The sequence below is a fragment of the Balaenoptera acutorostrata genome, chromosome 7 (assembly GCF_949987535.1).
Source record: "Balaenoptera acutorostrata chromosome 7, mBalAcu1.1, whole genome shotgun sequence".
NCBI classification, from domain to species: Eukaryota; Metazoa; Chordata; class Mammalia; order Artiodactyla; family Balaenopteridae; genus Balaenoptera; species Balaenoptera acutorostrata.
The window spans coordinates 23,252,966-23,280,571 of NC_080070.1; the positions used below are offsets into that span (position 1 = coordinate 23,252,966).

General features: G+C 35.9%; 1 protein-coding gene across 4 annotated transcripts in view; it reads left to right on the plus strand.

Moving 5' to 3' along the window:
- The first annotated feature begins 10 nt into the window (after positions 1 to 10).
- Positions 11 to 27,606, plus strand: part of TMEM209 (transmembrane protein 209) — a 30,923-nt gene continuing 3,327 nt past the window's right edge. For 2 of the 4 annotated variants that reach the window (XM_007177162.2, XM_007177160.2), the window contains exons 1-14: positions 11 to 104; positions 1,060 to 1,196; positions 1,334 to 1,392; positions 2,248 to 2,379; positions 2,845 to 3,086; positions 8,691 to 8,892; positions 14,848 to 15,023; positions 15,624 to 15,695; positions 17,815 to 17,911; positions 21,067 to 21,192; positions 22,764 to 22,861; positions 23,873 to 23,987; positions 24,089 to 24,186; positions 25,895 to 25,968. In XM_007177162.2, coding sequence (XP_007177224.1) covers positions 1,060 to 1,196; positions 1,334 to 1,392; positions 2,248 to 2,379; positions 2,845 to 3,086; positions 8,691 to 8,892; positions 14,848 to 15,023; positions 15,624 to 15,695; positions 17,815 to 17,911; positions 21,067 to 21,192; positions 22,764 to 22,861; positions 23,873 to 23,987; positions 24,089 to 24,186; positions 25,895 to 25,968 — 1,628 coding nt within the window. In that variant the 5' untranslated portion in view covers positions 11 to 104. Of the gene's footprint in view, positions 105 to 1,059; positions 1,197 to 1,333; positions 1,393 to 2,247; positions 2,380 to 2,844; positions 3,087 to 8,690; positions 8,893 to 14,847; positions 15,024 to 15,623; positions 15,696 to 17,814; positions 17,912 to 21,066; positions 21,193 to 22,763; positions 22,862 to 23,872; positions 23,988 to 24,088; positions 24,187 to 25,894; positions 25,969 to 26,760; positions 27,456 to 27,606 lie in introns of those variants that run through there. The other 2 variants (XM_057549792.1, XM_057549791.1) reach the window with 2 other exon arrangements.

Genomic DNA, 27,606 nt, shown 5'->3' on the forward strand with positions numbered 1-27,606 from the left:
GGTAACTGTATCCTCACAAGCCGGTCGCTTTCGCCTTAACGATTGGCTTCGCGCATGTGCAGTGGAGAGTGGCGCGAGCCAGCCGCTTCCGGGCGAAGAACACGGTGCGTTTTCGGGGTCATCTTTGTGGTGTCTGGACTCTTGAGTCCACGCGGGCCGTGGGAGTTACGCGCCTGCGGAGCTGGCGAGGGTTCAGCCGAAGGGGAGTGTGGCCAGACCTCCCACTACCCGTGGTGGAAGGGAGGAAAGAAGCCATAAAGTTTGTGCTGCGAGAGCCAGGGAGGGAAGCTCTCCGCACTGTGTAGTGTTGACTCGGGGGCAGGGTGGCGGGAAGGGTACTGCTCTTACTCTGTGGGCTACGACTCCATATATCTGGAGCAAGTCTTAACACTTGTCTGCAAGAGATGAGGCCTAGGAAAACAGAGGAACTAATAAATCCTAATGTGGACCAAAACTGCTCACTCTCCCCAACTCACCCGTATCCCCTTCACACCATGAGTACTCGCCCTTCTAAAATTAAATCCTTATATTTTATCAGCAACACAAATCAGAGATCTCTGGCGTGTGTCGGTCGTGTGCAGAGCTGTTAAATAAAGATCATAGGCAGTTAATGACTTATGCACGAGCATGTGGGAGGAGAGTAATGACATATCTTATTTGGAATACTTTCTCCCAAAATACCAAATACTTGGTATTTTGAATTTCTTATAGCCCTTGGCCTAGTCCTTGTGACATATTCCAAAAACACAACAGGGCGTAATTGCAAACATAACCACTAACCCTTAAATTACAAAATAAAATATTTTTCTTTATTGGAAGTGTTAAATTATTCTCTGAAGGAAACAGCCAGTTCTCTGTTGATTACAATGTGGTGCCAATGAAGCTGTAATTTAGGGTTCCCTTTTCATATACTAATATTAAAATTAGAAAAAGTTAGGAAAGACATTTGAAGATGAGGAAAAGTAGATGCAATTTTTAGTTACCTTATAACAAGTTTGATTTCTTAAATGGAGAAGTTGTTTCTTTTAATTAATTCTCATGCTTTTTGATTTTGAACAGATGCAAGGGGAGCCAAACCCTAGTGCTTCCCTTATTGACAGAACCATCAAGATGAGAAAAGAAACAGAAGCTAGGAAAGTGGTTTTAGCCTGGGGACTCCTAAATGTATCTATGGCTGGAATGATATATACTGAAATGTAAGTTAATTAGCCAAAAAGGGGGAAAAAAGTGAAAATTTAAGAGGCCAATGGTTGGTTCCACAGGTTTTGTGTTTGTTTTGATTTTTGTGTGGTTTTGTTTTGTTACTATTAAAAAGCCTTTTTAATTTTTTCAGGACTGGAAAATTGATTAGTTCATATTATAATGTGACACACTGGCCCCTCTGGTATATAGGTAAGTAATTAATTTTCACTGCAGTGTAGTTACTCCCAGTGAAAAACTGCGTTCAAGTTTAATTCAGCTTAGTATTCATTCCTTTATTCGACAAATATTTGAGTGCCTGCTATGTTCCCCAAACTGGTAATACACCAGGAAGGGAACAAGGTCCCTGCCCTCATGGAAGGAATATTCTCGTAGAAGAGACAATCAAATTAATAATACGATTCCAGATAATCATGAGTTCTGTGAAGAAAAATAAAGTTTGGAGCTGGTGAGATTTGTGTTTGTATTTGTCTCCCTGAATTGCCTTCCCTACTTCTCTACCTTTTCACCTTTCAAGATCAACCCGATTTCTGCTGCATTGATGGCTTCCTCAGTTTCCTCATCCTTCCTCTCTGTCTGCTCTTCAGTAGTCCTTGGGTATAAATGGTCCTTATGGCCACTGAAGTAAATTCCAAAGTCTAATACATACATTAAGCTAAAGTCTGCGATAGGGAAGTGGTGTGGCAAGTGGAAGAGCAAGAGTTTTGGAATCTGCATACCTGAGTTAGAATCATGGCTTCAGTAACTAGCTGTGAGCTACTGCAAAAGTCACTTGACTTCTTTACAACTGGTGGTTGATCTTTAAAATGAAGGTGAAAATGTTTACTGTAAAAGGTTGTAAGGATTAGTGATAATATTTTGCAACTCACTGGTAAATGCCCTACACATAATAGACATTCATTAAGTGAAGTGGTAACTCTTATGAGGAATAAGAAGATAGTTTTCAATTTTGTTGTTGTTAATTTGCTAAAGTATGCATGGTTTTGTTCCCCCCCCTTTAAATGTTCCACCCCCCTTTTAAAAAATAAATAAATTGTTCTCTTCCAGAGCTTGCCCTTGCATCTCTCTTCAGCCTAAATGCTTTATTTGATTTTTGGAGATATTTCAAGTACACTGTGGCACCAACAAGTCTGGTTGTTAGCCCTGGACAGCAAACACTTTTAGGGTTAAAAACAGCTGGTAAGTGTTTCATATCTTTTGCAAAGGTGGGTGAAAGGTTGGCAATAAATCTTTCTCAATTTAATTTTCTCTTCTCATAGACTCAGCTAGAAGGGACTTCTAAGGCCATCTGGTTCAACTATATTAAACAGTTCTACAGTAAATGGTCTCAAGATCAATGATTATCATTCCGATTTATATAAATTGAGTAACATTCACAGCCTCATGGAAGTTTGTTCCATTGTTTAATTACTGTTAAAATTAAATGACTAACTTTTGCTACATTAAAGCCAATTTCTTATTTTGAACTCTATGGAAATGGTAAACAACCATTTGTGTCCTTTGGTAGTAATACTTTATGTAATTTAACAACCAGGTCACTCTATTACTTGCCCTTTTCCTGAAGGAAAAGATTCAGTTCATTAAATCTGTTTTCATAGAAATTTTATTTATACTTACACACAATTATTTGTTTGTTCCTTCTAGTTGTACAGACTGCTCCTCCACGTGATCTGGCAGCACCCCAAATTCCTCCCTCTCCACCTTCTCCTTCAATTCAGGGTCAGAGTGTATTAAGTTATAGCCCATCTCGCTCACCCAGTACCAGCCCCAAGTTCACCACCAGCTGTATAACTGGATACAGCCCTCAGCTACAAGGTCTGTCATCAGGTGGGAGTGGTTCTTATAGCCCTGGAGTGACCTACTCACCCATCAGTGGTTATAACAAGGTAATGACTCTTTTCTCTTGGCCAATCACATTACTATTTTAGAATTGGGAGGTTTGAATTGAAAATCATCTAGTGAGTCGAAACTCCTTGTTTTATCAATAAAGAAACCCAGGACCAGTGGGTAATTGACTTGCCCCAATTGCCCATTTAAGAGCTAAGAATAGAAGCCAGATTTCCTGACACCAGTTAGAAGTTCTTTATATCGCATCTTAAAACAAAAGAAAAGATTTAGCTTTTGAAAAGATAACGAACTGAGGTTCACCATCTAGGATCTTTCTGCTGTCTTTAAAAGTTGAAATTATGATGATTTTTTACTTTAGTTTCCTTTACTCATGTTTTCCCTCTTTCTTTGCTTCTTTATGTGAAACTTTTGTATATCCTTATAGAGTATTAATGCTTTTCATCATATTGGAGTATCTTCTAAGCTAGAAACTGGGATTGTCGTGTAACTTGACTCTTGAGTATGAATACTCTCCATAGGATGATGAGAAACCTTCATTCCATCTCCCACAGTAGAGTGGACTTCTGTTTTAATTTTTAGGCTTGATAGAAACAAAATTGACAAATTTGAAATTGTGGCTCCTGCCTGATGCATAAGGCTATAAAAGAAGCATTAAAAGAGGGATGGTCACATTTTCAAGTACCTTTTTTTGGCCACACCACGTGGCTTGCAGGATCTTACTTCCCTGACCAGGGATTGAACCCGTGTTCCCTGCAGTGGAAGCACGGAGTCCTAACCACTGGACCGCCAGAGAATTCCTGGGATGGTCACATATTCAGATACTGTCACTAGTTAGACTAATATCTCTATAGTTATGAGAGATGCCTGGAAATGAAATCAACACACTGTCTGCCCTTACCCTTTTACATAATATTTCTTTGTAATGAAATTCCATACTACTGGTTACCTAATAATAATTTTGGCAAGTAATGGAATTTAGAAAATTTTGTATAAGTTAAATATTATGAGGGTAATTCATAACCCATAGGTAAATATGACTTTTTAAAATAGTTTTACTTTGTTTTCATGGGAAAAGTACCATATGATCATTACAGAAAGTTAGGAAATTAGTAGAAAAAATCACTCATCATCCTACCACCCAAACATAATTTCTGTTTAATGGCTAATTAATACTCATCTAGTGGATATACCCTAGTTTACTCTTGAGTATTTAAGTTATTTTTATTTCTTAAAAACTATTATTAGTATCTACTAATTAGCTCTGTACATAAAGCTCATAACATTGCTTAATTATCTTGTTTTCTACTATATTATAACCTTGAGCACAAGATTATGTGTTTTTATTCATCTTTGTTTCCTTAGCACAGTGTATGGAATATAGATGCTATATGTGTCTGTTGAACCAAAGTAATACTTTGGAAAAATTAATGAAATGAATAATTATTTTTCTGGGGAAAAAAAATGTTAAAATTGATACAGCCACTATGGAGAACAGTATGGAGGTTCCTTAAAAAACTAAGAAAAGAACTACCATACAACCCAGCAATCCCACTACTGGGTATATACCCTGAGAAAACCATAATTCAAAAAGAGTCGTGTACCAAAATGTTCATTGCAGCTCTGTTTACAATAGCCAGGACATGGAAGCAACCTAAGTGTCCATCAACAGATGAATGGATAAAGAAGATGTGGCACATATATACAATGCAATATTACTCAGCCATAAAAAGGAACGAAACTGAGTTATTTGTAGTGAGGTGGATGGACCTAGAGACTGCCATACAGAGTGAAGTAAGTCAGAAAGAGAAAAACAAATACCATATGTTAACACATATATGGAATCTAAAAAAAAAAAGAAGAAGAAAAAATGGTCAGAAGAACCTAGGGGCAAGAGGGGAATAAAGATGCAGAGCTACTAGAGAATGGACTTGAGGATATGGGGAGGGGGAAGGGGAAGCTGGGACAAAGAGAGAGTGGCATGGACATATATACACTACCAAACGTGAAATAGATAGCTAGTGGGAAGCAGCCGCATAGCACAGGGAGATCAGCTCCGTGCTTTGTGACCACCTAGAGGGGTGGGAGGGAGGGAGATGCAAGAGGGAAGAGATATGGGGACATATGTATATGTATAACTGATGCACTTTGTTATAAAGCAGAAACTAACACACCATTGTAAAGCTATTATACGCCAATAAAGATGTTTTAAAAAAAAATGCTAAAATTGACAGAGCAGTAGAAAACCTAAATAAATCAAGGAAGAAAATTTAAAAACTATTAATCAAATACATCCACAGAACACATTAGGGCCCAGAAGTTTTACCATTGAGTTCTTTTAAATTTTCAAGAAACAATTACTTTTTAAACTTTTGATTATGGAAATTTTCAAACATACACAAAAATGAAGGGACCAGTATAGTGAACTCCTGCGTATCTATTACCCATCTTCAACAGTTGTCAGCATTTTGCTATTGTATGAACAGATCATTCTGATCCAATAAAACATGTTAGAAGTGTAAGCTCCAGAGTTAGAAAACTGGAGGAGATTGGTTCAAGATGGCAGAGTAGAAAGACATGTGCTCATCTCTTCTTGCGAGAGCACTGAAATCACAACTAACTGATGAACAACCATTGACCAGAAGACGCTGGAACCCACCAAAAAAGATACCCCACAACCAAAGACAAAGGAGAAGCTGCACTGAGACAGTAGGAGGGGCACAATCACGATAAAATCAAATCCCATACCCACCAGGTGAGCATCCCACAAACTGGAGAACAATTATACCACAGAACTTCTCCTACTGGAGTGAAAGTTCTGAGCCCCATGTCAGGGGGTCTGGCAATGTGAGTAGGAATCCCCAGAGAATCTGACTTTGAAGGCCAGCAGGATTTGGTTGCAGGACTTCCACAGGACTGGGGGAAACAGAGACTCCACTCTTGGAGGGCACACACAAAGTCTTGTGCGCACCAGGACCCAGGGGAAGGAGCAGTGACCCCATAGGAGACTGAACCAACCTACCCACTAGTGTTGGAGGGTCTCCTGCAGAGGTGGGGGGTGGCTGAGGCTTACTGTGGGGACAAGGGCACTGGCAGCAGCAGTTCTGGGAAGTACTCATTGGCGTGAGCCCTCCTGGAGGCCGCCCCACCATATATCCTGTAGGCTCCAGTGCTGGGTCGCCTCAGGCCAAACAACTAACAGGGAGAGAACACAGCCCCACCCATCAGCAGACAAGTTTTACTGAGCATGGCCCTGCCCACCAGAGCAAGACCCAGTCCCTCTTAGATAGCCTCATCCACCAGAGGGCAGACAGCAGAAGCAAGAGCTACAATCTTGCAGCCTGCAGAACGAAAACCACAATCACAGAAAGTTAGACAAAATGAAAAAGCAGAGGATTATGTCCCCGATAAAACCCCAGAAAAACAACTAAATGAAGTGGAAACAGGCAACCCTCCAGAAAAAGAATTCAGAATAATGATAGTGAAGATGATCCAGGATCTCGGAAAAAGAATGGAGGCAAAGGTTGAGAAGATGCAAGAAATGTTTAACAAAGACCTAGAAGAACTAAAGAACAAACAGAGATGAACAATACAATAACTGAAATGAAAAATACACTAGAAGGAATAATAGAACAACTGAGGCAGAAGAATGGATAAGTGACCTGGAAGACAGAATGGTGGAAATCACTGCCTTGGAACAGAATAGAGTCAGAAAACTGGAATGGTGTCCTGGTATGATCTTGAGCAAGTTACCTAACCTCTTATACCTAAAATTAATACAGTAATAATATTTACCACTTATTGAGAGAATGAAATACGATAATGTCAAGGAAGCATAAAATATTACACCCCTTGAGCAAGATAAAACCAGTTAATGAAACAGTAGCCCAGACACAGTCATAATATATATAAGGATTTAACATGTTGATTGAAATAAAAGAAAAATCAGTGTGGAAGAAGATTAACATTTTTATTTGTAAACAGCATTAAATATTATAAAATTTGTTAATCCTTAATTTATTACAAACTAATATAAATTGATCATGAAACCCCAGTAGAAAAAAATTGTCAATGTACTGGAGTAAGTAGTTAATAAAATAGGTAATACTACTGACAAGTAATTGTATTTTTAAGGTGTTTAACTTAATAAGTATACGGAAAATGCAAATTAAATATACATTTAAAAAAAATTCTTATATATCATAAATATTTTTAAATAGTAATGCTGATGGACACATACCAAAATAGGTGTTCCTGTCCTCTTCTGATAGGAGGATAACTTAGTACAACATTTTCATTTAATAGAATGGAAATGTGTATTAAAAATGTTCATATGCTTTGATCAAGTCATTTCAGTTCTAGGGATCTCCTAAAGGAAGTCATCAGTAATTAAGCAAAGATTTATGCACAAAGATGCTAATCATAACATTATTTACAGTAACCAAAAATTTTAGACAATCCAAATGTCTAGAATATAAGAATGTAAAAATAAATTATGATAGATTTGTATTATGAAGTATTATATAGCTAGTAAGAATATTTACAAAGGATTTTTATAGAAAAATTCTTGTTAACTTTAAAAAAACAATATAATGCTAAAGGGTATTACCTCAATTATATGAAAACAAAAATATATTAACATATATGTACATTTAAAGAGTTGAAAATACATGAAATGTGAAAAAGGTTTGTAGTATCTCTAGGTGGTAGAGTTACAAGTATGGCTTATTTTCTTCATGCATTTCATTTTTTTAAATATATTACTTTTTTGGAAAATAGACTATTTTTACAACAGTTTCAGGTTCACAGCAGAATTGAGAGGAATAGAAAAGAGATTTTCTGTGTACCCCTGCCCCCCGCACAGGCACAGCCTCCCCCGCTATCAACATCTTGCTGCAGAGTGGTACGAATAGAAGAGCCTGTGCTAACACATCGTTATCACCCAGAGTCCAAAGTTTACATTAGCATTCACTCTTGGTGGTGTACAGTCTATGTGTCTGGACAAACATATGACATGTATCCACCATTATGGTTTCATACAGAGTAATTTCATTGCCCTAAAAATCCTTTGTGCTCCGCTTATACATCCTCCCCCTACCCCAGCCTTTTCCACAATCATACAATATGTAGCCTTTTCAGATTGGCTTCTTTCACTTAGTAATATGCATTTAAGTTTCCTCCACGTCTTTTCATGGCTTGCTAGCTCATTTCCTTTAGTGCTGAATAATATTCCATCATCTGGATGTACCACAGTTTATCCATTGACCTACTGAAGGGCATCTTGGTTGCTTCCAAGTTTTGACAGTTAAGAATAAAGTTTCTTATAAACGTCTGTGTGCAGGTCTTTGTATGGACATAAATTTTCAGCTTTTGGGGGTAAATGCCAAGGAGGAGGATGTTTGTTTTGGTAATCGTATGTTTAGTTTTGTAAGAAACTGCCAAACTGTCTTCCAAAGTGACTGTTTTGCATTCTCACCAGCAATGAATCCAAGTTCCTGTTACTCTACATCCTCGTCAGCATTTGGTATTGTCAGTGCTCTGGATTTTGGCCATTCTAATTGGTGTGTACTTTTTGAAAGTCAAAAACCAAAAGAAAGAAATTTCAGTTAAAGAAAAATAAAATAAATTTCTTTTATTTTGTATAGTTGGCCAGCTATAGTCCCTCTCCATCTTCTCCATACCCTACCACTGTTGGACCAGTGGAGAACAGTGGATTGAGATCTCGCTACCGTTCTTCACCCACCGTCTACAACTCCCCTACTGACAAAGAAGACTACATGACAGACCTACGAACCTTGGATACTTTTCTTAGAGGTGAAGAAGAGAAACAACATAGAGTTAAGCTGGGTACATATATATTTTATTTAGATCTAATGTACGTATTTTTTGTGTCATTTTACGTTATCTTCAACCTATTATTTTTGTTACTTTGATCCCATACATAAATGTTTAAGTCCTTTAATAATACACCTTGTGTAGCTTAGGAGAGAAATATATTTTGTTTTTGTATTTTGTTCAGTTAGAAGAATTAAGTTCACCAAAATTTAAGATGTAAAATATAGCTGAGCTAACAGAAATCTTGAACCTTTTGTCTACATTACGATTGAAAGCTTTTTCGTATAATGTAAGTTATAATTTGTTTAAAAGTTGAGGTCATAAAACTGTTTTTGATGCGGTCCGCAGCAGAGCTTCGTGAAGTGATAGTTGTCTCCTTTCAGGTAGTCCTTGGGAAGGTTGGTGTGGCAGGGAGGCTGGAGAGAGCATGGATTTACTCCAGAAGTGCTGTTGTTTTCAGAACATTTTTTAACTTGTCTCTAGTTTGCCTTGGGAAACAATGTTAGCAAATCTTAATCTATTTGGGGTGGATTTGATTATTACAAAGTCTATTATTGAAACCAAGTTAGGCTATTGAGCCTAGTAATGATTTTTCCCCCTCAGGAACTTTCACAGAAAGCACATTAGGTGCTAAAGCATGGCCACAGTGAGGAAGCCAGTTATTGGACCGTGGCTCTTTGTGTCACTTGAAATCTCTCTATTGATTTTTAATTTAATTTTGCCTGAAAGTGCCACAAATGTCAAAGAAACAAGTCAATATTGTTATTTGTTGATACATGCTTTTTCTTCTTTTTAAATTTTGAAATATTTCAAGGATACCGAAAATTATAGAGTGGAATACAAAGAACCCTATGTACCCTCTATATATTTTTGTCATATCCAGGTATTTTCTGACTTCCATTTTTATTTCTTCATTGACATATAGGAGTTATGTAGAAATATTGTTTGGAAGTATTATTGGTGATTGGTGTTGCTTTTAATTTCCAAATATGTGCAATGAAAGGCTTTGTTATCTGTTTTTTCCTAAGTTTATTGTACTCTGGCTAGAGATTTTGATCTGTACCCTATTAATTTTTTTATTTTTTTGAGACTTGTATTTAGGCCTGCTATTTATGACCACTTTTTATGAGTGGTTCTTGGTATATTGAAAAGAATGCACAGTCTCTAAATATTGGGCTTCATGTTTGCTCATTGAGTCAAGCTTCATGATGGTGTTATTTTTTTAATTTATTTATTTATGGCTGTGTTGGGTCTTCGTTGCTGCGTGCGGGCTTTCTCTAGTTGCGGTGAGTGGGGGCTATTCTTCGTTGCGGTGTGCGGGATTCTCATCGCGGTGGCTTCTCTTGTTGCGGAGCACAGGCTCTAGGCACGTGGGCTCAGTAGTTGTGGCACGCAGGCTCAGTAGTTGTGGCGCACGGGCTTAGTTGCTCCGCGGCCTGTGGGATCTTCCCAGACCAGGGGTTGAACCCGTGTCCCCTGCATTGGCAGGCGGATTCTTAACCACTGCGCCACCAGGGGAGTCTTATTAATTTTTATCTGCTTGATTTATTGGTTACTAAGAAAGTGTGTTAAATGCTCCCACTGATTGTTTCCCATTAAATGTCTCCTCATAACTCTGTCAGATTTGCTAAATATACATGAGATTGTTATTATAAGTGCGTGTAAATTCAGAATATCCTTCTAGTCAATTACTCCTTTTATCTTTATCTCTTAGGCTTTTTGCCTTCAAGTCTATTTTGTCTGACATTAACACAGCTATAGTAGCTTTCTTTTGGTTAGTATTTGCCTTGTATATCTATATCTGTCTGTATACTTTTAACCCTTCTGTGCCCATAGGTTTTAGGTAATTAAGTATTTTTATTTAAGTATTTGTAAATAATTAATAGTTATTTTGTTGGGAACTACTTTGAGACTATAAATATTCTGTTCCTCATCAAATTTTCACTTAATAGTTTTAACACCCTTTTAATAATCTTTGCAAATTTAATTATTACTATGGGTGGTAAAATATACATAAGATTTACCATTTTTAAGTGTATCATTTAGTGGTATTAAGTACATTCACTTCGTTGTGCAACCACCTTTTACATTTATTTGTTGGTATTCTACTGTAAGATAGAGCGTTTTCTTCTCTCCAATTAGGTCATTTATTTTGATGGTTAGATGTCTCAGATTTCACTAGTCTGTGTTCTTTTGACATGACGGTATCATTCTTTGAACACTGCCCCCACCCCATGCCACCCCCTGCCTCCCTCAAGATAATCCAGGCTCCTCTTATACTTTCCCTAGTAACTAACTCTGGAGTTAGTCTGTTTCTCATGCAATCATGGCCATGATTGCTGAGTGGAGAAAGATATTTAGAAATTAATGTCTGGGCACTGGATATGCCATGGTTAATCTAGGTCCACTGAGCAGACAGCTAGGAAATATATGTGGAAACACACACACACACACACACACACACACACCCATCCATTTGTATATTTCTCCGTCTATCCATATATATATATTAAAAACCATGAGTTCCTATGACACCTCCAATCCCAGTCCAACTATACAGGGTTTGTTCTGGCCTCCTCCCTTTACATCTTTATAGCTCCTTTCTCCAGCAGCGAGAAACCGGGCACTCACATATCCTCTCTCACACACACACTCTTTTGCTGAATGGCCACTTCATCACTAAGTATTTCATATGCATCTCCTAAGAGCAAGGACATTTTCCTTTCTAACTACAGTATGATTCTCATACTTAAGTTACTACTATTCTTCATACTTACATTTCCTCCAGTTGACCCAATAATGACCTTTGTAGCTATTTTTTCTGTTACTGATGGTGGATCCTGTCAAGGATCATGTATTGCATTTAATTGTCAGGCTTCTTTTGTCTTTAATCTAGAACATTTGTGAGTTTTTTTTTTCTTTTTTGTCTTTTATGACATTTACATTTTGAAGATATAAGGCAAGTTTTGCAAATTTCTATTTGTGTGATCATTTTCTCATTATTAGATTCAGTTTAAATATATTTTTGGCAAGAATACAACTTAGGTGGTGGTGTGTTCCCTTCAATGTATCACATCAGGGGACACATGATATCATTTTGTCCCTTTATTGGTAAAGTTAAATTGGATCACTTGGTCATAGTGATGGCCTGATTTCTTTGTAAGAGTTTTTCCCTTCCGTAATTAATAATCTATAGTGTGATGCTTCTGAGACTTGTGACTATCCCGTTCCCCCAGCAGGCTTTCATCCAGTGGTTTTAGCATCCATTGATGATCCTGTCCCGAGTGAGTTAATACAGTAGTGGTTGCAAAATGGAGACTTTCTAATACTTTCATTTCTTCTACATTTAGTGGTTTGGCATTCTATAAAGAAGAGCTTTCTGTTTTACTCCTCACCCCACAGTTTGTTTGTTTTAGCCAGTTTGGACTGATGGTTCTTTCTTCAGCAGTGTCTGAACTACTGTTTAACTAACTCATTGAGCGCTTTGTCTTTTTTTTTTTTTTCCAGTTTTCAAAGTTTCATTTGGTTCTCTTTCAGATATGCCTGATTTAGAGTATCTTGTTTTGTTCTTATGTTTTCAATTCTTTTTCCTATCTCAATCACTTTAAACATGCTTTTTAAAAGTCTCCGTTCAGTAGTTCAGTTATCTAAAGTTCTTGGAGATTACATGCTAACATTTTTTTCTTGTTGACTCATTTGCTTGGAGACATGTTTCCCTGTGATTTATGTAATTTTTGTTTGTTTTTGGTAAGCTCACCTTCAGCAGGGTTTTATCTGTGCTTTTTCTGTCCTAGGCAGGCTGGATGGAAGCCTTGTTTCCTGCTAGCAGTTTTATATTTGCCTCTACCGGGTGCCTAAGGAACATCATTGACCTTGAACTAACTTAAGTAATTTTGGGGCTTGGAGGTTCCTGGACCTCACAGGGAGTGTAAACGGGCACTGTAAACCCATGTGAAGATAGATCTGTAATTTTTAAATCTCTGGGGGTTTCTTTTTAAACAACCTAAGAGAGACAAGCTTCCTTGTTATCTTCTGGTGTCGGTGGACAGATGTTTTTTCCTTATCCACAGAATGTGGCCCTTTGAGGTTCCTGGCTCTATGCGGGGTGCAGGGAATAGAGACAGGAAGAAGGTCTCAATCCAGCTCTCTACCTCTCCTGGACCTGTATCCGCATTTCCAGTTCCCAGGCACTGAAATCCAAGCTGATAGGTTTCCCAAAGCCTACAGAATTCTCCAGAGCAGCCACGGCATCAGCTCACACACAGGCCGCTGGCCACTCTGATTTTCAATTCCCTCTTCATTTTTAGCCACTGACTCTTCCTCTTACATTTTTGCAAGCCCCATTATTCATTTAAATTATATATTTTATTTGATAAGCATATATATATATCTGGAGATGTTTCAGGTTACCTGATTTGTTATGTTGCCAGAATTCCAAATCTCTGTGTGCTTTGATTCTTTGGTCTTGGTGGTTCTCCAGCTACAGGTTTTGTGCTATTTTGGTGGTGGTGGTCATTACAGAGAGGCCCTATTGTGTCACTTGCTATATATATTTTCCTTGTACTTTGGCTAATGTACAACAGATATAAAAACATATTTCTGTCATCTGTATAAAACTTCTTTTGTCATCTAAAGCCACTCTTTATTGAAATTTTTCTTAAGTTCAAGTTTTCTCTCAGAAAGCTGGATTATCATTTTCAAAGTTAATAGTCAAAATAATGAATCAAAATAGGATAAACTTTGTGCTCTATCATGACCATGTCTCTTACCTTCCTTTTTTATTCCCTATTTATTAAATCATTTGTGCTTGTTTAAAACTTCTTTTCTTGACATTAATTCATTCCTCTAAGTCAGTGTTACCAGAAGTCCTACTTGAAATTTTTTTACCCCAAGTGTGGTATTTCTTTATTATATGTAATTATTTATTTTCATGCCAGCATGAAATGTACTTTCACCAGTGCTACTAGCACAAGACTGGCTAACCTTCAAGGTTTTTATGCTGTGACTTGAAATACTGCCACATATCCCTTTCATGATTTCTCGTCTTTTGTGCCTGTAAACATCACTAGAAAACCAGTTTTATTATTTTACAGTCATTCCTTTTAAAAATTCTGGTAAGATTTAAAAAAAAAAAAACTAGTTTGTATTTGTGACTTTTGTGTGAGGGTATGAAATATTAATTGATATTTTTGATATCAGGTAAACTCTGTAAAAATAAACTCTTCATAAGTATATAGTTGTCATTGAAGATTAGCTGTTTATTCAGGTACTGTGCTAGATGCTTGGGAAAAAAATAACTCCCTGCCCTGAAAGAGCTCAAATTTTATTTGGAAAAAGAAACAGACCTTAAAGTGTGATAAGTACTGTGGTAGATTCCTCTGTAGTATTAAGTCCCTAAATGTGACTATTTACATTTCCTAAAAGTAAATTTATAAATTTAGAAGTGTAATCAGTAGATGGTCTCTTAATACAAGGCAGGAATTACTACAGACTATAAATAGAACACAGTGTAGTGCAGGGAAGAGTGAGTTTAGCTGCTAGCCAAAAGGCTAGTTTATTAATAAGAGGCTGTAATTATCCCATTCAGAAAGAGCTTCCAAAAATTCAAGCAAGAACTCCTTAGCCTATTTATTTCCTGAAGAAATTTGTCTTTTGTTTCTCTCTGAATCCTTTGAAAGTCTTAGAGAATGAAACAAGCTTAATTTTACAACAAAAATAAACAGACACTTTCAGCCACTTACAGAGCTTATGGCTCTTAAAGTGATACTGCTCAGAAAATGTTCTTTTTAATTTTTAGCACCAGCAGTCCATTTCTCTGAAGAAGAGAAAACGTTGGGAGCAGGGAGGAGAGGAGACTTTGTCTTTGATTGCCATTGCCTAGGTTCCTGGATACCCAGAGTTCATATACCAACTCCAGATATCAAAATTACTACAACACACTGATACTCTTTTAATTAATCATTGTAGGAAGCCCAGATTCTACTTCACCTTCCACCAGTCCTACTTTCTGGAACTACAGTCGTTCTGTGGGGGATTATGCACAAACTTTAAAGAAGTTTCAGTATCAGCTTGCCTGTAGGTCTCAGGCCCCATGTGCTAACAAAGATGAAGCTGATCTCAGTTCTAAACAAGCTGCAGAGGAGGTAAATGGAAAATAAAAATGACTTGATATTTATGATTTACAGATTGTTAGAAAGTCGTCTCTTCTTCTGGAACTTTTTTTTCTGTAACCTCCACTTCTACTGGCTAGAAACATAAATCTGGCACACATTAAACGGTAGAAAGACTCCTTAAGTTTGTGTACCCAAAACTGAATTATATTGTACATTTTACTCTTTATGACACATAGTTAACATTACTTTCCTGCCTAAAACATTTTTCTGCACTCATTTATATTAAAAAGGTATCTCAAGTATCTACTCGTACTTAACATATACAAGACTCTTGCTCTTGAAATACATTTAGATTAGAACATTTGATATTCTGTAACTTCATCAGTTTAAAAGCAAATAAAGGATTTGAATTTTGTTCTTAAAAGCAAGAAGAATGTTCTTTAAACATATCAATGTAAGGAATTTTAAATATATATGTGTGCATGAATAGCAACTACTGCATATTAATTAGATCAGTATTGATGTTCATGAAGTTTTTTCCAAAGTATTCCAAATATTTCTGAGGATGGGGGAAGGAATGATTGATAACTGGCATTTTATTTGATTGTTCATTTTAAACATTTTTAATAGGTCTGGGCAAGAGTGACTATGAATAGACAACTTCTTGATCATATGGATTCATGGACAGCCAAGTTCAGAAATGTAAGTTCTGACATTACTCTTTGGACAATATTAGTGCCTCTTAATGTACAAAGTATGTTGTTAGAATATCAATTAGAGATGTTAATTATTAGAATATCAGAATTAAGTATTATTAAAAGTGCAGTATGTGTGGCACATATATAAGAATAAACATGACGTTTACCATATGATGTCTGTATTCTTGGGATTTTTTTTCCCTCCGTATTTAGCAAATCAGTGTATTTTGAGTGGATAAAGGAACAGTGTATTTAGTTGCTAAGATTTTCCCTTTCCCAACATCTCAATTTTACTTTTCAAAGAGCTTTCCTGTCAGAGCCTGTTATGTGTCTAGAAATGTGAGGGAAGCAAAAATGAGGTCCTTAAGGTCAGAAAGCTTCAGAGTTAGAGAACATAACATATGCTTGAAGCTACTTCAGAATATATCAATTTCTTCGATTTTTCCAAAGAAGAACCTTCTAATCTTTGGCCTAGAGGTTGGCAAGGCCAGCTCTTGCATATACAGAGTGAGTCAGTTCCCTGGTTTCAACCCTGCCTCTTTCTGTCGTTCTCTGTAGTACCTGTTTGTCCCGGTTCCGGGGGGCGAATTGGCCCCTCCTCCACTGCAGGAAGCTCCTCCACTTAGATTCTATAGAGGCTGCCGCTTCTTCCACTGTTTGATCCTTCAACACTCATCCACCCACTCTACAGCTTCTAGAAATATGTTGAAATCACTTGTTCTCCTTTTTTCTTCTTTTACTATAATTTAAATAGGGTATCAAGAGGGAGTGGTGAAAATAGTAGCCTACTTTCTTGAACCAGAAGCCTGATTGGCTTTTTTGAATAAGAATTCCAGAGCCAGCCCTAGAACTACTCAATCAGGTTTTCTGGGAATGAGGCCTAGATCTCTCTCCTGGACCTAGTAGATAATTTTGTTGCAGCCTAGGAGTGGCTGGCAAGTAGGATACACTTAATAAATGTTAGAAGAATGAACAAGTGAAATGATGTCCTAGAACTGTACTTTCTTTTATTTCCACTCATAGGCTTCTCTAAAAATGTTAATATATTTATAAAGTCTTGGTCAGAAGTATTAGCTTAGAAGAAATACAAACACAATCCTTTATCTGAATTCCTAGGCTACAGTGTTCTGAGATTTAGGGTTTTCTGTAGTTTTTTTTAAAAAGCAGTATATGCATATACCATATATTTTGTAATACACTAGCAGGGTCTTGTTAGTACTCACTAATCAACCACATTAATGTTTCTGCAGCAAAGCATATGCACTGTCACACTAGGTAGGATAAAGTCTAAAAATAGCTTCACAGGAATTCAGTTCAGGTCTTGCCAGTATATCAAATTTTCTTGCTAAATAGATTATAAAAACACTTCATTTTCAGAGGCTTTTTAATTCAAAAATTTTATAATGAATTCTATAGACTTGTATTTGATCTGAAGCTTGTTTTCATCCTTCTACTTTACGGTTAAACAGAAGTGTGAAAACAGAAATGGTGGTTGAAGTTGCTGTGAACAAACACAAAACACATAACACACAAACTAGATGGGGTATTTCCTTGGGCAGTCTTTTCACATCCCAGAATGAGTTTGATATCAGCCATGCAAAGTGGAATTTGAAATTCCTAGTCCTAAAGTGAATATTGTAATATTCACAAAGTAGTTTCAAATACAGTAAAATCTGTTTTCCACATGGTTAGGGGATTGAGTGAGCCTGCTGATAGCTAATCAGTTATGTTAGTTTTAAAAACTATTCTACTAACCACAAACCAGTATAAATGCTACATGTGTAAATGTGTGAATAATTACCTAGAAATGTAAACTGAAGATGATCCTTTTAGCTAAGTATAATGATCCTAGAAAGAAGAATTTAAGAAAAACTTAACATGTAACTGAAAGTTTTATATCTTCAAAAAATAGGCATATGTGATTTAAGAATATAACTTAGTCAAGTTATACTCCATTAGCATAGTTACTTATCTCTCTCTAGACTTCAGGTAGCTGCTACTTCCATTCTCTTTCACTATATTAATATTCAAGTACAGGACAGCAAAAATAGTTTCATGAAAATAATTATTTGAGAAATGCTTTAAGATTGTGTGTGTGAAATCATTACCTCATTTCTTCCTAGTGGATCAATGAGACAATATTAGTGCCACTTGTACAAGAGATTGAGTCTGTCAGCACACAAATGAGGCGAATGGGTTGTCCAGAGCTGCAAATAGGAGGTATGTGAAAATAGAGCCCAGCGTTTGAGTTCCTTCAGTGAATCTGCCAAGTGGAAAATTTCTTCTTGTAATGGGCTATTTAACAACACCTTTTGTTATCTTGAGGTGAAGAAAAAAACTAAATGTCTATAATATCACTTTTTAAAAAATGTAAGTTTTATTGAGATATATGCAGTTCACCCATTTAAAGTCTACAATTCAAAGGTTTGGGTTGTGCAAACCATCCCCACAGTCAAGTTTGAATAGTTCATCACCCAAAAAGGAAACCCCGTAGACCCGTTTCCCATCACCACCCATCCTCCAGCCCTAGGCAACTACCAGCCTACTTTCTGTCTCTTTAGATAGGCCTGTTTTGGATATTTCATCTAAATGGGATCATACAATATGTTGTCCTTTGTGACTGGCTTCTCTCACTTAGCAATATTTTCAGGGTTCATCCATGTTGTAGTGTTTATCAGTACTTCATTTCTTTTTATTGCCAAATAATATCCCATTGTTTGGATCTACCACATTTTGTTTACCCGTTCATCATTTGATTGACATTTGGGTTGTTTTCACTTTTTTGGTTATTATGAATAATGCTGCTATGAACACATACGTACAAATGTTTGTGTGAATATATTTTAATTTCTCTTGGGTATTACCTAAAAGTGGAATTGCTAAGCCATATGGTAAATCCATGTTTAACCTTTTGAGGAATTGCCAGACTGTTTTCTAAAGCAGCTGCACCATTTTACATCCCCACCTACAGTGTATAAGGGCTCCAGTTTCTCACATCCTTGCCAATACTTGTTATTATGTGTCTTTTTCAGTTGTCCTAATGGATATGAAATGGTATCACATTGTGTTTTTAGTTTGCATTTCCCTGATGGCTAATGATGTTGAGCATCTTTTCATGTGCTGGTCCATTCATATATCTTCATAAGCGAAATATCTTTTCAGATCCTTTACCCAGTTTTTTTTCCCCTTTACCTATTTTTAAATTGGGTTATTTGTCTTTTTATTATTGAGTTGTAGGTGTTCTTTATATAGTCAAGATACAAGTCTCTTATTAGATATTAATTACAAATTGTACAAAGCATAAAAAATGTGTACAGTGCTAATTTAAAATCCCCTTTTTTCAACTTTCTTATCTGCTAAAAATAAAATTGTTAAGGTTTTGTGTAATATAATTTGCCTAAAGTATATATATAATGTAACTTATTTAGTGTTAAATAATTAGGTTTCAAAATAAATAAGGAATATTTTAGTCAATCAGCTTTCTAGAGAATAAATTTCTCTTTGAAATATGTAAGGGCTTTGGATTGCACATTAACACTTTCCACTTGCTTTTGGGTATCTTTTAATCAGTCTTTATTCTCTGGAATAAGTATAGAGTTGTGCATCACTAAAGTACCCACGTGTTGAGTATCCAAATGTTTTATATATAATGTATACAACACTCACATTAACCTTGAAAGCCAGCTTTTAGTGCCACATTTTATGGATCAGGCTACTAAGACTCAGAGAGGTTAAGTAACTTGCCCAGTGTCACAGAGCAGTGATTTGAGGCCAGAGCTTTCTGACTCCAAAGTCAGAGGGTTACTTTCTTGGTAATGTTATTTGAACCTATGCTTATCCTTTTTGAGCTTTTTTTTTTAAATGAAACTCTCTAGGAGTTAAGCCAGCATTTTTATTTTTATTTATTTATTTTTGGCTGTGTTGGGTCTTCGTTTCTGTGCGAGGGCTTTCTCCAGTTGCGGCAAGCGGGGCCACTCTTCATCGCAGTGCGCGGGCCTTTCACCGTTGCGGCCTCTCTTGTTGTGGGGCACAGGCTCCAGCCGCACAGGCTCAGCAGTTGTGGCTCACGGGCCCAGCTGCTCCGCGGCATGTGGGATCTTCCCAGACCAGGGTTCGAACCCGTGTCCCCTGCATTGGCAGGCAGACTCTCAACCACTGCGCCACCAGGGAAGCCCTGAGCTTTTTTATAAGCTATAAAAATATGTATCTTTCACAACATTTTTACCAGTGTGATGTGCTTTTTAAAAAAGAATAACATTGTTTTATCACTATGAAAGCAACATGCATATGTTCATTGTAGAAAATTTGGAAAGTACAGAAATACACAAAGAATATTACCCATGATTGCGCTTCAGTAGATAACCACAATCAATTAGTTTTAAATCACAATCACTTATTCCTTTTGGAGAAAAATACTATGATACTATATATATCAATGGTAAGTTATACCATAATTTAAGAACATTAAAATGTGAAAAGTGTATATTTAGGAGTTGAGCAAATAGTACATATGTATGTATATATTTTTAATTAAATTGGGGTCATACTGTTTTGTTACCTGCTTTTTTCCCTCCACTTTTTCTATTTTGTTAAATATTCTCCAGTACTATTTTTATGGCTAGTTTGTATTTCTTTTATGTATGTAATATATTGTATTTAACTGATCTTTATTATTTAAAATTTAGAAGATTTTCCCTTTACTGTTATTAATAATGCCGTAAGAAATGTCCTTTTACCTAAATATTTGTATACATTTATAATTATTTCCTTAGGATAATTTCTTAGGAGTGAAGTTGTAAGTTCAATAGGTATAAATATATTAAGGCTTTTAATGTACATAGCCCTTCAAAAAGCTTATACCAATTTATATTCTAGCAATAATGTCACATATAAGAAAGCCTTTTTCCCAACATTGGGTATTACTAGTATGGTTGGACATTTTGAAACTTTCTGTTGGTTTATTCATTTCTTTGGATAGTTGTCTTTCATGAAGTGATGAGAGAAATCACTGTCATAAAAAGTTTTCACTTGTCACTGGCATAATGGGCAACTTTTAATTCAACCTGATTTTGAAAGCTGTCATGTGTCTTTTTATATATACCCCACAAAAATTTTCTGTGTATTAGTTGTTTATAGATTTGACAAACTGGATTTGGCTGTTTTTGGAGTATGCATGTGTTTGTGTGTGTAAATCTGGCCACCTTGCCAGAAGTGATCAAATAAATTGTAGGTAAAGTAGATAATGCAGATTGTTAAGATAAACTATCATTGCTTTCCTTTATTCCTTCAACATCTATTGAAGGAAGAGCATTTGAAGTTTTTTCAAAGATCCACATGAGGAATAATCTGTGTTCTGTGTGTTTTAATTTTAACAGAGGCTAGTATTACTAGCTTGAAGCAGGCTGCTCTGGTCAAAGCTCCACTCATTCCAACTCTAAATACAATCGTGCAGTATCTAGACCTCACGCCAAATCAGGAATACTTGTTTGAAAGGATCAAAGGTAATTATTGATTTGAAGAGGGAAAAAATGAAAGCTTTTTCACTAGTTTGAAATTTTATACAGGTAACATGGGAAAAAATTTTTTTTTTAATTATAAGTATCACTGAAGTATGATCTTATTTTATAAATATGTATTTAATTATGGCTTTATTAAGGCTTATACTTGAACAACTTTTGAGTTTTACATTCTATATGCTTAAAAATGGTCAAAATAATGTAGTTAGCCTTGAATACATTAATTACTAATTTTGTTCTAAATAGGGAAACTTAAATATGAGCTAAATGGGCTCACATGAATATTTCACTCATTTTCTATTCTTAAGCTACCAAGAATGGATGCCACAATGACATTCTTTATAATTTCAACATGCTGATCCTATTTCTTTCGATTTTTATAAGTCATATGTAATATGTTGCTTCTTTATATTTCTGTTATATTCTGATTATTTGGGGGAAATATGATCTTCTGAGAAGACTGACTTGAGACTCAGGAAATTTAGCCTCCCTGATACTCCCACATTCTCTCTTTATGCCTCCCTACATTTATTTGGATAAACTCTGTAAAATGTTCTCATCACTAAAACAAGTTTTAGAAATAGTATTTCACTCTTTAGATTTATCATAAATCTTAATTTGAAAATATAATGTTGCCCCTTCTCTATTCTAGGTTTGGACTGAGGTTTAGGAATAAACATTTATCATGACTTACTTAGGAATAAACATTTATCATGACTTACTTACTTATTTATATATGGCTGCATTGGGTCTTCTTTGCTGCACGTGGGCTTTCTTTAGTTGTGGTGAGCGGGCTTTCTTTAGTTGTGGCGAGTGGGGGCTACTCTTCGTTGTGGTGCACGGGCTTCTCATTGCAGTGGCTTCTCTTGTTGCGGAGCACGGGCTCTAGGCACACGGGCTTACAGTAGTTGTGGCACGCAGGCTCAGTAGTTGTGGCTCGTGGACTCTAGAGCACAGGCTCAGTAGTTGTGGCGCACAGGCTTAGTTGCTCCAAAGCATGTGGGATCTTCCTGGACCAGGGCTCAAACCTGTATCCCCTGCATTGGCAGGTGGATTCTTAACCACTGTACCACCAGGGAAGTCCCCATGGTTCTATTTAAATTAATCTTTTATATCTTGTATTTCTTTGTCTGCATGTTTTTTTTTTTTTAATTTTACTTATTTATTTTTGGCAGTGTTGGGTCTTCGTTTCTGTGCGAGGGCTTTCTCTAGTTGTGGCAAGCGGGGGCCACTCTTCATCGTGGTGCGCGGGCCTCTCACTATCGCGGCCTCTCTTGTTGCGGAGCACAGGCTCCAGACGCGCAGGCTCAGTAGCTGTGGCTCACGGGCCCAGTTGCTCTGCGGCATGCGGGATCTTCCCAGACCAGGGCTCGAACCCGTGTCGCCTGCATTGGCAGGCAGATTCTCAACCACTGCGCCACCAGGGAAGCCCCGTCTGCATGTTTTGATCAGGTTTTTATGATGTTATACTTTCCTTATTGTAACCCCTTAGCCTTTTTTTTTTCCTTCTTTCTTGTATATTCTTAGCTTATTTTATTTTACCTTTGTTGCTACAGAACTTTCTCAAGGAGGCTGTATGAGCTCATTTCGATGGAATAGAGGTGGAGACTTCAAAGGCCGCAAGTGGGATACAGACCTGCCCACTGATTCTGCTGTAAGTCCCCAGTTTTATTTTGTTTTTTCAGTTTGACATTTTTGTTACTGGGTTTATTTTTCCCTTATAAAAATGAGTATTAAAAAGAACTTAGAGGGAATTCCCTGGCAGTCCAGTGGTTGGGACTCAGCGCTGTCACTGCCGTGGGCCCGGGTTCAAGCCACACAGTGAGGCCAAAAAAGAAAATAAATAAATAAATGAATAAATAAATAAAAATGAAAATAAAATAAATAAAAAGAACTTAGAAACTAAGTAGAAATAAAAAATTTTTGGTACCAGCATCTTAACCCAACCACTGTTAATATTTTGGTATACTTTCCTCTTTTTTTCCCCTTTACTTAGATTGTGCTAATTTTAATGTTTTTATCGATACAGATATAATAACCCCATATGTAAAATTATGTCTCTTGCTTTTTTTCACTTTTCAGTGTTCTTGTTTGCACTATTACACACTGTCATTTAACTGTTCTCCTATATTGGACCTAAAAGTTTGGGAAACGTAGTGGGGGAGGGATTTTTGTTTTTCTGTCTTAAATAATACTGCCATGAGTAACATAATGCATGTTTCTTTCTTATTTAGGATTATGATTTTACGAAAGATTCCTAGAATTAGATTTATGAAATCAAAGAGTATAAAGCTTTTGAGCATTTAAGAGTTTTTCAAAATTATGTTTATTTTGTTTTTTATAGTGACTGTTATGTGTGAAAATGAAGTTTTAAATGCTGATACTCAAATTCAGAATTGAATGTATGTGTATTTTATTTTGACTTTGCTGTTAATTACCTATATGGGTGTGAATGATCCACTTAACAGAAAACTAGGAATGTCTTGCTCTAATCTTTTCATTTTATAGATTTCATCTTACAGATACAACCACTTCAAAGCATTTTTGCTAATTCTTTCTTTGGGGAAAAACTTAAAAATTGGAGTCATTATAAACATGTTTTAAAAGTACCACATACTTGATCGATTTTCATGCTGACTTTGAAAAATTGTTTCCTCGTCTTCAGATCATCATGCATGTGTTTTGTACCTACCTTGATTCCAGACTACCTCCACATCCTAAATACCCTGATGGAAAAACATTTACTTCTCAGCACTTTGTTCAGACACCAAATAAACCAGGTATAAACAACCACTCCTAAAAGGATGAATTGAGCTTTTCACATGAAATACATCTAGTGGTTTTGTTTTTGTTTTTTTAATGTAGCATATTTCCTTTACAGATGTGACAAATGAGAATGTTTTTTGCATTTATCAGAGTGCTATCAACCCTCCCCATTATGAGCTAATCTACCAGCGTCATGTCTACAGTCTTCCAAAGGTACTTATAAATGTAGCAGTTGCTATTACTAATGTCATGGATGACTTGCTTTGTTAATATTTTTAAAATTAGATTCTCTTGTTTATGGAATAGGTAAACTTTTTAAATTAGGGAAAAAGTGCTAGTTTTATATCCCTTTTTCTAAAACTCTAAAAGTAATATGTGCTTAATTTGGAGAAGTATGAAGAAAAGGAAGAAAAGTTCATTATTCCATTATTTACAGGAAGCTCTTGTTAACATTTGGTATAATTTTTTTGGTAAATTTCATTTTGGTCTTTCTCTGTACTTATTTATGGGTTGAAATCATATTATTTATGTAGCTTTATATCCTTTTTAAAATTAATGTTATAACATAATTTTTGATGCCTTTAAGAATCTTCGTTAAAACACTTTTTAATGGCTATTTTAAAACTTCACAATAAAATTATAACAATTTATTTAACCACTCCCCTACAGTTAGATATTTTGGATGTTTCTAAGTCTTCATTATCATAAATACCTTTATGCATATAGCTGTCTGCATTTTGGGTAGTTTTTTAGCCTGAAGTCCAAAAATGGAATTCTGGGTTATAGAATATTTTCAAGGCTGTTAAAATATATTATCAAATTACTTTATAAAAAAGGTGATTGTACCAGTTTACACTTCTATCCAGGTATTTTACTTTTGATTACAAACATCAGTTCTGTTGATGACCTTTGCAGTTATTTTTGTTACCAGCATCTATACTAAGAAATTTTACATAGACTATAATCATAAATTGTATCCTTCACTTCATCAGATACCCAGGAGAGAATTTTTTTTTTTTAAGTTTAATATTTCAACTTTGTAAGTGTAAATATTTTGGGCTATTCAAGTTCCATGCAAATCCTTTTTTTTGTTTGTTTTTTAAAGAAACACTGTCTTTAAAAATCGTATATCCTAAGATTTTTTAGTAAAAACACTAAATCAGAATAAGCAGGTATAAGTTAATCAGTAAATTGAAAATCTAAATCAGGAGCTATTTCACAGACCAGAAATTATATATAATAGTTTGATTTTAGTGCTGGCAAAATGCTGCCTCATAGTCCCTTGTAGATAAAATAAATTTACATTTAATATGTTACTTAACACTGTTAACATATATCATAATGTATTTTGAAGTGTGATTAAAGGTTTTTTAATCCCAACACTGTTGTTTATGCTGTTAATTTTGGGGATAGAGTATTTTTTGTGTGTAGGATACAGGGGTACCAGCTTCAGAATAGCTCCCATCCAGACCTTCATAAATGCTGCTCCCCATGTATGGGAACTTCCCAGTGTGTTTATTTCTGCTCATCTTTCAGGTCTCAACTTAAAAATTTCTCTCTCAGGGAGGCATTGCTTGCCTCACCACTCTGGGTTTAATGCATATGTTCCCATGGCACCCTACACCTCCTTCTTTCTCATAACATTCATCACACTTTATTGTAATTCTGAGTTTCCTGTCTGCCTTTCCTACTAGACCTTAAGCTCCTCAATTACATGGATCCTCTCTGTTTTATTCACCACAGTATTCCCACTTCCTAGCACAAAAGTGGGCACTTTGTTTAATGAATGAATGAAAGGCTGAATTACATGGAATTCCGAGTTAGTAGAATATAAATTGATAGGATCTGCATTTACCTATCAGGCTGAATGGTTTGGTTTGGTTAGGTTTAAATTTTGCTGTATTTTTTGTCTTTGTTCCAGGGCCGAAATAATATGTTTCATACATTGTTAATGTTCCTCTACATCATAAAGACCAAAGAGTCAGGAATGCTTGGGTAAGTATTTATGCTTTAAAAATACAAGTACTTAACTTATATACTGTTTTTCTTATGTTAAGATTCTGCAGAAGGCAGCATCATATACTGAAGATTTGTGGACTGAACAGTAAGAGATATGGTTTCTAGTCCAACTCAGCCCTGTCACTAACCAGCTCTGCCATCTTGAGCAAGTCCATTACAGTAATTCCTTGGAACCTCCATTCCCCATTGATAAAAAGGCAATTTGACCACATCATTGGCTTTACAGCTGTGTCCCCCAGAGGAACAACCCTGATATATCAGGCTCTTGCCACTTTAAAATTAAAAAACCAAAACAAAAACAAAACTGGAGTCCTATTTATTCAGGCTATCCCATTTCAGACACAAAGCCTTCTGCAAAATGTTTACACTTTCAGAGAGACTAAGTCAGCACCGGTTCCATAATATTGTTAATTGGGATGGAAAAATGGTCAGTTGAAATTGTTTACTTTGTTTATTCTAAATACAGTAATGAAGCTCACATACTGTTACAGTAAACTCAAAATTGCTGTCTTGTTAATTTAGGTGATTTGAAATTTTAGTCCTTCAAATAATATTTGAAGTAAATGGACCTCAGCTAATGCTGGGTAAATCTGGTAATGCAAGGACTGGAAGTCTGAAAATCTGGGTTCTGGGTCCATCTCTGCCTGCACTAGGTAACCTGAGGTTAAAAAAATGTAAAGGGAAGGGCTGAATAGAAAATATCAGGGGTCTGTTCCAGTTTGGTATGCATGCTTCTTTTCAGTTTTATAGGTGTCCTGTTTTATACAGGTTCTGGAACTCCACTGTCCAATACAGCAGCCGCCAGCCACATGTGGCATTGAGCATTTGAAACATGATTAGTCCAAATTGAGATGGGCTGTCAGTGTAAACTACATAGACTAGAATTTGAAGACCTAGTACCAAAAAAGAAGAAGTAAAATATCTCTAATAATTTTGTATATTGATGACATGTTGAAATAATGCATTGGATATACTGAGTTAAAGAATATTTATGCTACCATGGCTCTTTTTTCTTTATTTTTTTAATTACAAAAATAATGCATGCTCAGTATAGAAATATTTAAACAATATAGCAGTGTATAAACTAGACATTGAAAACTCCCCTCTGATCAACTCTCTCTTCTGATGAACTCTGCCTCGAGGTATCCAGTGTGTTAACAGTTTCAGGTGTACATTTTCAGACTACTTTCTGGGGAAAGTTGATTTTGTTTTTAGTTTTCATTTTGTTTAAAAATATATTGTACCCAAACGTATTACTCTGTGACCTGCCTTTTAATCTTATGGTATATCTTGGATATTCTTCTATGTCAGTAAATACAGACTTTTTTCCTAAATTTTCTAGCAGTATTTAGTGATAGATATACATGTGTTAGAAAAATGGAATGTGCTATAAATATATTGTTTTGTAATTCTTAACAGTGTTTCTGGAAGACTATTTTGAAGTGAGGAATTAATTTATAAGTATTTTAAATAAATAATGAATTTTTGGTTTTAATTGAAAATTTATCTTTTCTCTAAAAATCTAAATTGATACTTGATACATAAGTGATTTGTCATGATAGCATGAAGCTTGTGTTGAGTACCATATATAGTTTGTCATATACATAAAAATGT